Source organism: Epinephelus moara, chromosome 13 (assembly GCF_006386435.1).
Source record: "Epinephelus moara isolate mb chromosome 13, YSFRI_EMoa_1.0, whole genome shotgun sequence".
Classification (NCBI taxonomy): domain Eukaryota; kingdom Metazoa; phylum Chordata; class Actinopteri; order Perciformes; family Serranidae; genus Epinephelus; species Epinephelus moara.
In genome coordinates, this window is record NC_065518.1 from 28,219,421 (window position 1) to 28,235,161 (window position 15,741).

The 15,741-nt window shown below is 41.3% G+C and overlaps 2 protein-coding genes across 3 annotated transcripts in view; both read left to right on the forward strand.

Annotated features, from left to right (window-relative positions):
* LOC126399535 (PI-PLC X domain-containing protein 1-like) overlaps positions 1-3,611 on the forward strand; it is a 7,690-nt gene extending 4,079 nt beyond the window's left edge. For both annotated transcript variants that reach the window (XM_050059562.1, XM_050059563.1), the window contains 3 exons: positions 1,405-1,569; positions 1,697-1,895; positions 2,083-3,611. In XM_050059562.1, coding sequence (XP_049915519.1) covers positions 1,405-1,569; positions 1,697-1,895; positions 2,083-2,324 — 606 coding nt within the window. In that variant the 3' untranslated portion in view covers positions 2,325-3,611. The remainder of the gene's footprint in view (positions 1-1,404; positions 1,570-1,696; positions 1,896-2,082) is intronic.
* Positions 3,612-4,030: 419 nt separating this feature from the next.
* The window catches only part of spata20 (spermatogenesis associated 20), a 72,643-nt gene continuing 60,932 nt past the window's right edge, over positions 4,031-15,741 (forward strand). Inside the window, exons 1-9 of the mRNA XM_050059548.1 lie at positions 4,031-6,167; positions 10,053-10,181; positions 10,264-10,328; positions 10,479-10,633; positions 10,742-10,885; positions 10,978-11,179; positions 11,304-11,434; positions 12,486-12,590; positions 13,153-13,227. Of these exons, the coding sequence (XP_049915505.1) occupies positions 5,968-6,167; positions 10,053-10,181; positions 10,264-10,328; positions 10,479-10,633; positions 10,742-10,885; positions 10,978-11,179; positions 11,304-11,434; positions 12,486-12,590; positions 13,153-13,227 (1,206 nt within the window). The 5' untranslated portion in view covers positions 4,031-5,967. The remainder of the gene's footprint in view (positions 6,168-10,052; positions 10,182-10,263; positions 10,329-10,478; positions 10,634-10,741; positions 10,886-10,977; positions 11,180-11,303; positions 11,435-12,485; positions 12,591-13,152; positions 13,228-15,741) is intronic.

A 15,741-nucleotide genomic window follows, 5' to 3' on the forward strand; every position in this document is an offset into this window, starting at 1 on the left:
GTCATTCTGTCTGTCCCATGTTTTTCTACTCACTGATGTGGTCAATCTATGTGAAACTGCACATAGGCATTGAGGATTGGCATAGGTAGAAGGTGACAAAGCTACCAGTGGGTATGGATGGACTAGTTTTGTTTGTTTTGCATCTCTTTGTAGTCTGTGTGCATCTTTTTGTGGTAATGTTGTGTCTCTTTGTATTTATTCTGTCTCTCTTTGAGGTATATTTGTGTCTTTTTTGGTATTTTTTCTGTGCCTTTGTATTTCCTTCGCATGTGTGCTTATCTTGTGTGTCTTTTCTGTCATTTTGTCTCTCTTTGAAGTATATTTGTGTCTCTTTGTAGTTCATTTGCATCTATTTGAAGTTATTTTGAGTCTCTTTGAGGTATATCTGTGTCTGTAGTTGTTTTGTGTCTCTTAGTAGTTCATTTGCATCTCTCTGAAGTCATTTTGTGTCTCTTTGAGGTATATTTGTGTCTTTTTGTAGTTTTTTGTGTCTCTTTGTAGTTCATTTGCATCGCTTTGTAGCTATTTTTGTCTCTATGAAGTCATTTTTTGGGGTATATTTGTGTCTGCTTAGTGGGTCTCTTTGTAGTTCCTTTGTATTTCTCTGCAGTCATTTTGTGTCTTTTAGAGGTCAGTACATGTCAATTTGAGTGACATTTTGCAGGTGACCAAGGGGGCCCCTGACATTATGTGCCCCTGGGCCTATGCTCTGTAGGCCCAATTAGTAATCCATCTATGTTTATACATCAATAAATATTTAGGAGGAAATCAATCTTTGTGGATCATAAGTGATCTGTGGTATCAGGACTTTTTACTTTATAGGCTTCCAGTATTTTTAAACCCTTAACTTTTATTTCAATAAATGTATAAATAAAGAAACAAACAACAAAAATAACGTACAGAAAATATGACGTAGCAAATAGCCAAATAGATAAGACATATAATGTGCCTAAAAAAAAACTTTTAAATGACATTTTAGAGATTTTTGGTATGGGGGGCATATGAGAGGGGACATGAACTCATGACCTCAGTATTTCTAAAATCCTGGGTACGGCCCTGAACATTGCTGTGTTACATCAGTCAGCAAAAGATTTCATCATCCCTCTCAAGTTTAGACAAAAGTTGACTCATTGTGCATAACAGAGGTCAGGTGAGATCAGAATAACTTAGTAACTTTTGCAGTTGGTTTGCAGTTGAGCTATTTTTTGATATTTGACCATCCATTAACATTTTACCATGAGCAATAAAAAAATCTAAATGATCCAATAAAATGTAGAGAGCATTTTACTTTTAAATAAGTCGAACCAAATGAAAAAGTATATCAAAGTAAAGAGGTACAATGGAAACGATATCTATAATTGATGCCAACTGTATTAAAAACTTTCCTTCTGCCATTGTGATCAGACTGTTCTCAGGGTCATGAACGACTGGGCAGAGAAGCACCCCAAAGAGATCCTGATCCTGGCTTTATCCAACTTCAAAGGGTTCGACAAAAATAACGAAGATAAGCTCCACAGCCATCTTATCAGCTTCATCAAGACCTTGTTTGGAGCCAAACTCCGTGAAAGGGTAAAGTATACTGAAACTTTCCATTAAGATCAATAAGTAAACATATATTTAAAGTACCTACAGTAAGATGGTTTTCACATAAAAACAACTTGAGCTTAATACGACTTCCATAATAAAATCTTTTAAGGTATCACACCGGGAAATCATCCCTACACTGAAGAGGTGCTGGGACAAAGGCACGAACGTTATAGTGTCATATGATCATCCGGCACAACAGCACTTTGAGCTATGGAGTAAAATACCTTATTACTACGGCAACAGTATGGACACCACAAAAGTTGAAATGGAAATTCGGCGGGTTTTGGAAACAGCACGGCCATTTCAGTGTGAGTTTTCTCTGCTCTTGTGGCTCAATGAGCTGTTGTTAACAATAAGGGGTTCGCTTTCTACATGGTGACAAGGGCTGATAATGTCTTCATTGCTGTTATTTATGAATAACTGAGCCATTTTAAAAATGATGTTCTGTTCCATGAAATGATTGCTGAGTTTTCATTTGCCCTCCATGACCTGCAGGTTTCTTTGTGTGTGGCCTGAACCTGACACTGCCAAGTAATGTCAAGATACTCTTGTACATCCTTCGCTTTTGTGACAACTTTGCCAACGTCGTACAGAGGAGTCTGCCAAGGCTGCTGCGGTGGGTCAAACAGCAAGGTCGCAAAACACCTATGAACATTGTGGGCTCAGACTTGGTGACTCGTGACGACTTCGTCTCAACGATTGTCAATCTCAATACTTTGAAGAATGTGAAAGCATAGTGGAAACACATTCCACTTTGTTCTTTTGTTTTTTCTTTGAAGGGGAGACTGGGTATGGTTGTAACACTGATTTTTTGTGTTAGAGCTGTCAAATTTTGGCATCAAGCATCCTTATTTCTTAAATAAGACTGTAGAATTAAAAACCATACACTAACAAAAAATACACTAAGTAAAACTAATAACCAATTCCCACTAAGGTCTAACATGCTAACTTGCACCTTTCTGATGCTCAGTGAGTCAAAAATACAAGTGTGCTGCCTCAATCAAGACATCGTCTTGCTGCACATTGAAGACTTTTTGACTGCTGTGATCTCCCACAAAGGACAGCTGTGTTGATCCAGCCCGTTTTCACTCCCACTCGTCACTGCTTTGTCACATATTGACGCATAAAGGGACCTTTTGTGGTTTGATACGCACATGGGGGATTCTATTTCTGATGCCGCCGACAACAACTTAACTCATCAAATACTGCTGCTTTGTCAGTGAATGTTGGCATCACTTCACAGCAGTACAATACGCACTGAGTGGCGGCTATTTCTGAAGCTGCTGGAAAGTACCAACACATAAAGTGTGAAAACGTCCCTATAGGGTGGATGGTATAAGGAAACACCGGACTTTCACCCAGGAGCCTGCAGTTTCCCATGTGAACCCAAAAGTCAATGGAGATATTTTAACAACAATGTAGTGTGCTAGTATGTGCAGCATGCTACACCAGTGACATATGTCCCATTATGTATGTTGGGTGAAATGACATTATGTTAGTAAGAACTGTACTTATTTTAAACCAATTTATGATGTTTTTTTATTAACCTTACCACATGCTTTTGTAGCCTATACTTAACCAGGAAGTTTTGTTTCATAAACCCAAGGAAATAATCATAAAACAAAGTGTTAAACTATGTAGTAAGTTTATTTTGATAAAGACTGTATGTATGGAGTTAGCAGAAACTGTACATTTCCTCACAATACATGTAACGATCATCAATCAAGACTGTCTGTGAATGTCTAAAACAGATACATGAGGCTACAGTTACAGGTGATATTCTAGCACCACCTATTGGATGTTCAGTGGTAGTGCACTTCTTCTAAGGTCAGTAATCTCCCAGCATGCTTTGTGTGTGTTCCTTTCCACCTGACACTGTTGCATTCTGGACAGGTGCAACTAAAGCCTGTTGTCAACTAACATGATAGTCTGGCTCATCTTTGTCACACCACGAACCCAAACAGCTACCTAGCCTGTCATGTTTTGACATTCAGGTTCACTGTCAAAGTGGCGGTATTTGATGAGTTGGGATGAGAATGGGTTGAATGAACCTCTTTCCTAGAAGCTTTGTTGTTGTTGTTTTTTAATCTTTTTTGCATTATTATTATTTATCTATTATTATTTTGAGTATCTGCTCAATGTCACATGGTAGATAGAGTATTATTTGGGGACACACCTTAGCGTCTTTCCCTGCCTTACCTCATCTGATGCAGATTTAAGTACGTGTGCAAGCAGACCCCTGTCAGTTTTTCTCACCAACGCTCCTGGCAGGCTGAAAAAAGGAATAAGATGGATAGAGAAAATGTTAGCCTACTTGTCATTGGGGTGCTAAAACCCAGGGGTGGAAATCCCGGGGGGGACAGGGGGGACATGACTCCCCCTTCAGAAAAAGCTGCCCCCCCCTAGAATAATTTGAGACACAATTAATAATTTTTGAACAATGCAGAAGTATTTATTAAAAGCACAATGTAAGCTGTGCTCATTATAATTGCGCAATAATGTGCTATTTAAATCTTAAAAGATTTAGTCCCCCCCCCCCTCCCATTCCTAGTAGTGGTATATCCCACACTCCTTCCAATGGGCGGGGCTACTTGGCAGCAGTAGCAGCGTGTGGCTGGAACCGCTGCCCACATAGCGCATCGCAGGGTAAGATGTACACTTACACAGACACAGTTTAACTTACACAAGTTACAACACATCCCATTTACTGTTACAACAAGCCCCAGGCCCAGGCTGATAATATAAACTGTCTGCAACATTTCTCCTGCATTGGTCAAAAGCCTGCTCAATTACGAGTGCCGCTAAGCTAAAAGCTAATGATTAAGCTCAGAGTTTAGTGATAGTCAGAGAGGACAGGAGAGAAAGAAGAGGGAGAGGACTGGACAAGAGCAGTCAGTGGCGGAGTGGCTCGTAGCTAATGGGTACCTGTCTGTAGGCTCTCCACCTGTCAGTGAGACAAACATGAAAGACGTGCAGTCTAACGGACGAGGAGCGGTCATTACGCGCGACTATTACGCACGGTTGTGACGTGCACAGTGGCAGATCTGACAGCACACTGTTTATAAACCAGTTTACCAGTTTAATTGCAGGAAATGTTTAGTTGTTAAGCCATTTCTCATAAGTATGGACATTCACTCTGCCTGTTAGAGAGATAGAGAGAAGATTAAAGCATCAAATTGCAGTAAAAGATGCTGTATGAAAGACAGGCTACAACTTTTTGTACCCAACCTTGTACCCCCCCTGGAATTATTCTCTAAAATTTTACTGTTTATTGTCCCCCCCCAACTATGAAATGGGATTTTCGCCCCTGCTAAAACCATTCCCACTCCTGTCAGCCAGGGTTCAGCCAGCTATTGCAGCATGGTGGTTTGAAATGATCAGAGATGAAATGCCTCATGTTTTACCCGATCATAGTCTCTGATACAAGTTACATAATTCTAGGACCCTACCATACCAGAGTGACGACACTTCCATTGACTCCTGTGGTATGCTGAAGTTTAGCCTCACGACCAGAAAACCCATTCACTTACAGTATGTCTGATGCGCACTTGCTTGTAAGTTGATCAAAACGGCCTTGTTTTTACTTTTAGGTGTCTTGGTCATAGGGCCTGTTAAGTCATGCTTATAATTTATTTCAAAATGTAGAGAGTAAGATTATGGTAGACACCTGTTTGTTTGTTTTTTTACCTGTAAACGGGTCACCGATGCTCCTATTGCGGTAGATTATGCTTTTAGGTTTGCTTGACTTTGAAAATGCACAAGAATTCCTGGTCAGCAATGCAGAAATACTGAAGTTTAGTCAGTTCTTGGTCGGATATGCAACTCGCTATCCCGTCACTAGAGGGCACGTGACCAACTTTCCGCTTGACCAGTGTGTGTTGCTACTCTGGTATTGTAGGGTCCTACATAATTCTAACTTCAGCAGTATCAGGACCAATCAAAATATGGACTTTGTTGAAAAAATAGTTTCATTCCTGAAAATCAGTATTTTAGCTGCAATACTGCATACTTCTATAAAATTTAACATGCATGGTTAGGGAAGAAGGGGTCATACAATAAATGCATTACATGACTCATTGGTTATCACTTTTTTCAAGTGGTGCCGTTACAACCACACCCAGTCTCCCCTAATTCTCTCCCCATCTCCCTTTACAATGCTTTCAATGACTTCCTTCTTTCAAAAACATTGATGTATTATTATAGAAACCAACACACGCTGTTTTGAGTGTCCCTGACCTGTTGGCGCGCTGTCGTGTGTCAACTCATGGTACTGCAATAAAATGTTCACCTCATGCCTGGAAGTTTAGGCTGGTCTGTGGAAACAAAGTATCTGACGCAAGGTCGCTAAATCAACTAAGCTAGACACTTTGCTGGATTAGGATGTTAAGACTAGCATGGCGTCGGTCGGCGTCCAGAAATAGCCGCGTGGAACCTGCACGCCTTTTAACTGCAGCTTTCCTGGCAGCGGACAGTCCACAGCAGAGCTCGGGGGGTAACATTAGGTGTTTCAGACAATTTCCCCACCCACCAAGCGGCAGGTCACCGCTCCACCGCCATCCCCAGCCGGCCTACCACCTCAGGTAAAACCACCACGGCTAATGGGTTGCTAACGGTAGATGTGCGTCACTTGTAGCAAAGTTGCAGCAAACATGCTTGAGTTTACAACAAAGTGAATAAAGCGTCAAAATGTTTGTGCTGTGTTTCTTGTCGCGTGGTAGCTGTTGCGACGATTGTTGGCGTGCTTTTGGACGAGTAGAGATGCGCGAAACTCCAATACAAAATCATACAATTTAATATTCCCCTAACGTTAACTTTTGCCAGGAGACTAGCTACTGTGATAACAGACATTTTACTAGGGTCCGAATGCCTTGTATGTTAATTCGGTGTAACTACACAAATAAACAAGCGACACTCTTTCCAGTAGTTTAGCTGCTTTTTTAACCATTTTCCCAGCTGCACTGCTAATGGTACAAACTAGCTAAGTGCCTTAGTGTTACATTTAGTAAAATCAAATGCATTTTTCATAGCTATTTCGGCCGAATTTTAAGAAAATGTCTAAAATATCAGACAGTGTATTCAGTCATGTTTTTCGGCACATGTATTTTTGTTTATAAGCAAAGTAACATTCACGTAGCGAATATTTCAATGGGATTCGACATGACTGTCCTTGAGCTAACAGCTACGGTGCTTGGCAGCCACTGCAGCTGCAGGGAGCTGCTGAACAACCCTCTTCAATATCAGCTAACTGACAGCGTGATAAAACTTTATTTTAATAGCATGCATGCCGATTTATACAACTGGACTATTGTAGTGAAGTTAAACGTTAGGTAAGCTCCACGCTGTCAAAGCCTGGATTGCTGTTAATGAGTTAATATTACATCAGCAATCACTGAGCACGTTTACATGCGCACAATAATCAGATAACTGGGAATAATCAGGTAATGGTAATAATCCTTTTTGACGCGTTTACGTGCACTTCAATAATCTGATAATCAGAAAAACCTGGTTTACATGATTCAGTCCTTAAATTGGATTTCTCCCCAAGTACATGACATAAAACTCAAACTTCCTGTTACAGTAGGTACTCATATCCTTGAAAAACCTCGAAAAGTACACGTCATATATTTGCAAAATAAAGCACTCATCATGCTGACAGTTTATATTCTTACAGTACTGTTTGTTTTTATCATTAACAAATACATGTGTTTACATGACCACTTGAATAATCAGGTAACTCCAGAAATCAGATAATGATCGGTTTATTAGTGTGCATGTAAACGCGCTCAGTGTTGCTCTTTTCTGTAACAGAAACTGCCATACACCTTTTTGACAGCAGAACATTTGACATGTTATAGCAGGAGAACCACAGTACATGTATCATTAGTTCGTGAGTGGCCAAAAACTTTTTAACTGACCCAGTGTGGAAACAACACTACAACTGGAGCAACCTTTATGCATTGCAGCCATTTCTAACATTAATAATTACACCTGTGTTTTCCCTGCTGTGACATGCCAGTCTGTGTCATACAAAACATTTGTTAAGAGTGAAATATTATTGCAGGGACACACATCTTTGCCTAGCATTAAAATGTGCAGCGGTTTTTCAGTTGGAGTTTAAATGAAGCTTAATAATACAGCCATTAGGGGTACCATATTCTCTGATTAGGATTGGCACCATCAGTGTAAAGGCTAACGCAAGAGCAATGCAATCATTTTCTTGTACATAGCTGTTAAAGCATTTTTCAACCTGGACCATATTTCCTTATGTTTTTGTGTCAAAGATTGCTTTCACACCTGTAATTCAGGTTATCTGGTTCAGCCCCTATTCACACTGACTTTTTATAAATGAATCAAGAGGAGTCAACATGAGCTTCCACCGACTGACAGGTAACTCCTTGATTGGACAGTTTTGGTGTTTGTCATCCTGCAACATCAGGACCCACATGAAGAAATCAAATTCTGGTGACTGACAGAAGTCTATGTAGCCCTGTTCGGCTTCTCAAGCATTTATACTTATAGTCTTTGGTGTCACAAAGAGCTGATGGAGAAAGAACTGATTGTAAGCATTATTAGTAGGCTATTATTACACTGCAAATTGATTTCATGTTATGAATGTGACTAATATAGAGACAGGATGAAAAGAAAGTGTCTTGTACAGCAATGACTCGAGGCTTAATACTTTTGGATCACTGTCACACGCTTTTTAACAGAGTTAATGAACCGACAATGTACACATGGTTGGATACAATCATGGCAGTTTTACCAGCCTTTTAATCAGGCAAAATACCCGTGCTGATGGGCATCTGATCAGGATGCCTCCTGGGTGCCTCCCGTTAAAGGTGTTCCGGGCATTTCCCACTGGTAGGATTCCCCGGGGTAGACCCAGGAAACGCGGGAGGGATTACATATCTCGTCTGGCCTGGGAACGCCTCGGGATCCCTTCAGGAGCAGCTGGAAAGTGTTGCTGGGGAGAGGGACGTCTGGGGTGCATTGCTTGGCCGGCTGCCTCTGTGACCTGGCCCGGGATAAGCAGATGAAAATGGATGGATGGATGATGGGCATATGTGTTACTATGGTTACACGTATGCATCAGCATGAATAGGTTATGGGATATACATGGCCTTTATCAGGATCAGTTATGAGATTGATTTTACGATCAGCAGATTCATTTTGATTTAGCTGTTGAAATCCTGTTAAAATCACCTATCTGCTATCATAAAATCCCGTGAGTGGTTTGTTTTCTTTCACACCACAAACGAACTGCACCAGAGTATGCTTGGAAGCTGACCAACACCCACCTTTTCAAGTGGTCTGGGTTCAGTTTTTTTGTTTGCATCAGGGTTTGAATGATAGCTTTGACACCAGCCCAAATAAACTGTAGTAACTGCACAAACGGATCAAGTTTGTTTTAACCAAACCCAACAGGTTAGGTGTGAAAGCAGTCTAAGTGACTGTTATGAACAATCTTTTTTTTTTTTTTTTTTTTAATTAGTCCAGTATTAAGAGAGAGAGAGGACTGCAGCTGTGCAACACTCACAATGTAACCAGATGGGGCAATTGTGCAATGTCATTGTAGGCTATTAAAAATGGGTATGAATCCCCACAGACAGGCTTAGATTGTTTTCGTAAGTGTCTGAAGTGTCTCTCTACCTTTTGCTTGATCTTGTCTGTTTGTTACTGTGTCCGAGTCTCCTTCCGAAATCTCACGAGATGTGTAATCTGGCTCAAATAAATATGGGTGGCTGTTGAATTCAAAGGCTTAATCGTCATTGTTGAAATCAGCTGTATAATCATCTGTGACATTTAAAGTCTTTTAAATTAGGCTAAGCTACGTTTTCTATACTTCAACACGACACACTGTTCCCTCTCACACGTGTTTCCAGTGTTCTCTTACTGCAACAAGTCACCTCTTGTGAGATTTCAGAACGAGGCGTAAACACAGTAACAAACTGACTGGATCAAGTGAAAGGTAAAGAAACACTTGAAATAATAATGACCTGAACCTGTCTGTGGCAAAAATAATCACTTTTAATGGACTTACAGTGACGGTGCACAGTTGCCCCATCTGGATACATTGCAGGCATGTCACAGCTGCTGGCTGCAGCCCTCTCTTTTATTGCTGGACTAAATACAGAAATTGTTGTTCATATCAGTCATGTAGACACAAAAACATGGGAAAATAGGGTCCAGGTTGAAAAATGCTGAAGTTACCCTTTAATGCCATTCACATAAAAGAAGTCAATAATATTTTTTTTAATTCATGGCATGCGGAGGTATTAAAGTACCATGATAATGAATGAAAAAAGTTCTTCTGTAGAAATCAGATCTTCTGCTCAATAGGATATCTGGAGTAACTAAATGCACACAAAATAAGTCTTTTAAAGATGTCTGTGATGTTGTGCAGATTTCTCCACATTGTGGCAAACAAACAGCGTCTAACATTCTAAATATGTTTGTGTGTCCAGTTCATCTGTCTTCATGAGCATGGCGTCAGGGGGTGAAGAGCCGGTATCTTCCCCTCACAGACACACCAACAGGTTAGCCAAGGAGAGGTCGCCCTATCTGCTGCAGCATGCACACAACCCTGTTGACTGGTGAGTGCCTTTAAAAAATCTGATGGGCACACATTCCTGAAATCCAATATAATTTTGTAAATGAATTTCATGCCTGTTTCAGGTACCCATGGGGACAAGATGCTTTTGACAAAGCAAAGACTGAAGACAAACCAATCTTTTTATCAGGTAGGAAGCCCCTCTCACACATGGCCACTTTGTGTTTTGGTATTAACAGAAGAGAGCTACTCCATATAAATCATACTTGCATGTACCTCTGATATGATGTATGTGCATGTACAGGAAATGACACTAAATCTTTCTCTCTCTGACTATCAGTGGGCTACTCAACGTGCCACTGGTGCCATGTTATGGAGAGGGAGTCTTTCGAAGATGAGGAAATTGGCAAAATCCTGAGTGACAACTTTGTGTGCATCAAAGTAGACAGAGAAGAGAGACCCGATGTCGACAAGGTCTACATGACCTTTGTACAGGTGTGTGTACATGTGCGGTTTTATTTAGGTTTTCTCACACAAGCCTGTTGTATTTATTTTTTCCTCTTCTGATGCTCTCTCATGACTGTTGGTTGCTCATGTCTGCAGGCAACAAGTGGAGGTGGAGGTTGGCCCATGAGTGTGTGGTTGACCCCTGACCTGCGACCTTTCATTGGAGGCACCTACTTCCCTCCCTCAGACCGTGCGAGAAGGCCAGGGTTTAAAACAGTTCTCGCCAGAATCATGGAACAGGTAAGTGTTTTACAAAGTACATCTTTCGTTCTTGTTTGTTCTCAGCATCATTGTCACACCTAAATATGACAAGCATGACTTGTGATCCTCAGTGGCAGAATAACCGAGCTTCCTTGGAGTCCAGTGGAGAGAGGATCCTTGACGCTTTAAAGAAAGGCACCGCCGTCACTGCAAACCCAGGAGAGAGTCCTCCACTGACCCCAGACGTTGCCAATCGCTGCTTCCAGCAGTTGGCGCATTCCTACGAGGAGGAGTATGGTGGCTTCAGAGAGGCTCCAAAGTTCCCCACACCAGGTACTGTAGACTCAGCGAGTACTGCAGTGGACATGTTTCAGGCTTCCAGCCCTGTTATGTCTATTGAGTCCTCTTCACCGGACTCTTTCTCTACTTATATGTATCTCCCTCCCTCCCTCCATAGTGAATCTGATGTTCCTCATGTCCTACTGGTCTGTGAATCGCTCCACCTCAGAGGGGGTCGAGGCTCTTCAGATGGCATTACATACACTCCGCATGATGGCGCTGGGAGGCATCCACGACCATGTGGCTCAGGTTCATACATGTTTGAATTGAAAAGCAATTTAAGGAAGTTACAGTGTGCATTTTTCACTGTTTTCTGTTATTTTATTGACTGAAATATTAACTAAACAATTAGTGATTATAAGGTTATGTCTGCACATATACAGATATTTTTGTTCATAGATATTTTCCTAGATGTTTTGGCCTTCTTGTCTACATGCAAATTGAGTTTCAGGTCACCAAGGGGGAGTTTTTTGAAACACTTTCTAAGGTGGAGAGCTGTCAGAACCCTGGCTACTCTGTGTCTGTAGATACAATGGAGCATTTGGGAAACACTGATGTCATCTCCTCAATTTGCACATGCCCATTGTTGATTTGAGTAAACATGTTTATATTTGTCAGCAATGCTTGGTCTAATGACTACTTCACACTTAAACTTAGTATTGCTGCATGCCTTCATGGACGAACAGAGCTGTCTGCTGTGCTCAGTGTTCCACCTCAGCATTAGCGGTTTTAAGCCAAAAAGAAACGACGGTCGCCTGGTCGAATCAGCAGCTGGTGGGCCAATTTTGAGATTGTTGCCTGTGAGGAGTGGAATGAAAATGTTTGCAGGTCTAGAGCATCAGCCTTGTCTTTGAATGAGCTCCTCAGTACTTATATTGAAGGGGAATCAATAATGATGAGAACTGCAGTAGGTGTTTTGAAAAAGGTAATCTTAGCCTGTAAACTTCAGTACCTTTGTGATGAGAGGAGACTGCTGAAGACGACTGACGCCAGTGAGAGTTTGGAGTTGTTTTTATGTTCTAGAACTAAGTTATTTTGTAAAATGAATGTTGTGTGGACAGAATTACTTTTCTAATGGAGGGAAAAATGTCTGTTTTCAAAAATATATATATATATAAGTGTAGACAGGGTCTGAGCAATAAAGAATATTTTCTATTTGCAGCCCTATTTTGTTTGTTTGAGTCTAAGTGTTTTATGTTCTGTTGTTTCAGTTCAGGTGTTGCCACAGCAACGTAGTGTTGGTTGTTATAATATAGATCATTTTATATACTGTACCTCACCTAATGTCTCTCTCCTGCAGGGTTTTCATCGTTACTCTACAGATTCCTCCTGGCATGTTCCCCACTTTGAGAAGATGCTGTATGACCAGGCTCAGCTGGCTGTAGCCTACATTACTGCCTCCCAGGTGTGTGTGTGGTTGTGTCTCTGGCTGTGTGTGTGAACGTTCTTTGTTTATCTGTCAGGGTAATTATCCCTCCATCACTCTGTCTCTCTCTTATCCAAGTAATACATCGCCATATTACCCAGTCAGCGAAAATCATTGTTGTGAGATGTGGCAAACATCGATTTTGCTTCAGAGTAAATACAAACGCTAATAATGACATCGAAAGTCCTAAAACACACATTTGTAAGGCTCCTTGTTGACAGTTTTTGCCAAGTATCCCCTAACTGGGATCTGACTGCTATAGTTTTTAGTGTTCTCGGGAGTGTATACTGGCCTGTTTTCAGAGTGGACAGAGACAGAAACAAAAAGTGAATTAGGACACAAGTGTGCATGCAAACTCAAAATACAGACACACATACTGCGCACACATATGTGCTTGTGTTTAATGAGGCTGCCTCAGCATTTGCATCGGATTCTACATTTAATACCCTGCATATAAATCACATGACGGTATTGTTAAGGTTACGTTAAGGTTGAATCATGACTCTAAGCAGGTGTGTGCTCTCTGTGTCTGCTTTTCCAGGTATCAGGCGAGCAGCTTTTTGCAGATGTGGCTAAGGACATACTGCTCTATGTCTCCAGAGACCTGAGTGACAAGGTGAATCAGCTACAGCCTTGTTACGACTCCTCTGTGTGTTTACGTGTACATGTTTGTGTAGTACTGGATTTATGGGGGACCAAAAGTCCTCACTGGGGCACTAAGGTGAATATTCTATATCAAAGGTTTTTCTTTAGCATTAAGAAGATATACAAAGGAAAAGATTTAGATAAGGGTTAAGATGTAAGTTAAGGTTAGTGGTAACGTAGTGTTTTGTTGGCAGAAGAAAGTCATTAGAAATAGAGCAATAAACTGCACCTTGTTGTCACAATGTCTCTATCTGCTGCTGACAAAGCAAGAACATTAACTGTAAATTCCACCAGGAGATAATAAGTGTGTGTCTGACTATGTGTGCATGTGTGTGTTCGTACACCCTTGAGGGCAAGGGGTGGGACCCCGCTGACAAATAGCCTCTTAAACCCCTTGCTCTCCTCTGAGGGTCAACCCTTTTTCCCCTTTGATTAATGAATCAACAGCAGCAAACGGGGCACACAATTAAAACCACACTCGTTGCAATCATTATATTCCTCAAGATTTATTATCTAATTATACGCAAATGAATTAACGTCGCAAAGGTAATTCACTATAGAGTGTATGTTTCTTTTGTGCTACAGTGGCTGGGAGCTTTCCTCAGTGAGTTAGACTCCTCGACTTAGGACTGTGAAAATACTGTACGTAAGGTGTCTGCAGATCCTTATGGAGGGCTTACATGACACATTGTATGATCAGGTTCTTTAAATGTATTGATACATAATTTGATTCCTGTTGTGTAATCCCTGACAGCCCTTCAAAAGTGTTGATTGGTTAATTGATTTGTGTCAGAGATGTCAATTCTGTTCTTAGCTCGAGATTTTGATAGTTTCTTGAGAGCAGTTTGGTATAAAAAAAAAAAAAGTCAGTCTAATTGGTTCATGGTTGTTTTCATGCCAGTTGTAAAAAGCATTACGTATTTAATTTTAACTTAAAGGGGACCTATTATGCCTCTCCTTGGGTTCATATTAAAGGTAGCCAAAGTTTCAGATAATTAGGTAAATCTATGCAGATGTGTCCCTGTGAGCAAAAACATCAGGCTTTAGACCGTTCTGGATACTTGGTTTCTACGTTTTTTCTACTTTTGAAACAACCTGATGTCAGATCATGACAGATTTCTTGATATTGTCATCTGCTGCGGGAACGCTACTGAAAGTGTTTATATTCTTTTACACTGCTACATGTAGCTACATGCTAATGTCAGGGAAACCTGTAATCTTACAACGCTCAACAGTAAGGATTGCCCGATTGCCAGGGGCAAGTAAAGTACCACGTTGAGCTAGTAAAGCTAGCAACTCACTTTCCTTATCGGGCAAGTGGTAAAAAGGAAATAAACACATTGTTTTTACCAGAGATGTTGATGGACGTAGCTAAGGAGTGAGCCCTCTTGCTTCCTGCTCATCTCTAGTAACTATTAAGAGTTGCACATGCACAGTATCAATCAGGTACTCGTGAAAAAATGGTGTCAGGCAAAGCTAAAGTGCCAGCGATTTCAATCATCCTGAGAACAGGAGTTTAATTGGGTGGTGTTAGAGGATGTGGGTGAAACTTCATGTATGTATGATGCAGTTTGCTGCAAATTTGAGAGCAAGACGAATTTTTAAAATCACATAAAGTTTCTGAAAAATGTTACAACATGATAATTAACTTAAGTCTTTGCTGTTCTTCGATATCTGCTAATAAATGATAGGGTTGGGTCGGTTCTCGGTAATACCAATTCGGTTCGGTACTCCGTCTTGGACCAGGTTTTTTTTTTTGTTTTGTTTTTTTGAGACCGACCGGACCGCATACTCGGGCGGAACGTATGCGGAGCGGACGCCGCAGAGGTCCGCCCGGTAAAAGCGGACGTCCGCAAGCCCTGTGCGCACAAAGCACGACCGCGCAGACTCTGCTCAACGCACCAGTGTCACACAAAAGACTGCTCAGCATGTATTTTTCACATCGCGGGGATTTTTCACGGACATTTTTGCAGGAAACTACAACGCGGAAGTGCGCTCGACTATGGAAGCCCGAATGACTGCGGACATTCCTCATGGAGTCCGCTCCGCTTATAGTACGCCTGAGTCTGTGAGCACCTGTGTCTGCCTCTTCACCAAGCGCACAGCGAGCAGGAGAGAGAGGGGGGTGGGGGTGGGGCGGGGACTGAGCTAGGGCGTGCGAGTACACATGCGCCGAGGCCTCTACTGTAGCCTGGGGAGTCAATAATGGTGGACAATTTAGTCTCGAAGAAATCAAAGAATGCGCCACTACGGCAACACTTTGGCTTTGAGCCAGACGAAGGAGGCAACCCTTGTTTGCACTGATTGAGTTAGCTGCAAAATTTATTTGTAAGGAATAAAAGAAACAACGTGTTACTGTCACTCTGTTGTCCTATGGTCGTTTTTTATTTTAAATGAGTCAATTGCGCCCCCAAGTGGCGAAAATCCGGTATTACCGACTTGATGTGGTTTTTCACAAAAACCGGACCGTTTTTTTTTTTTTTTT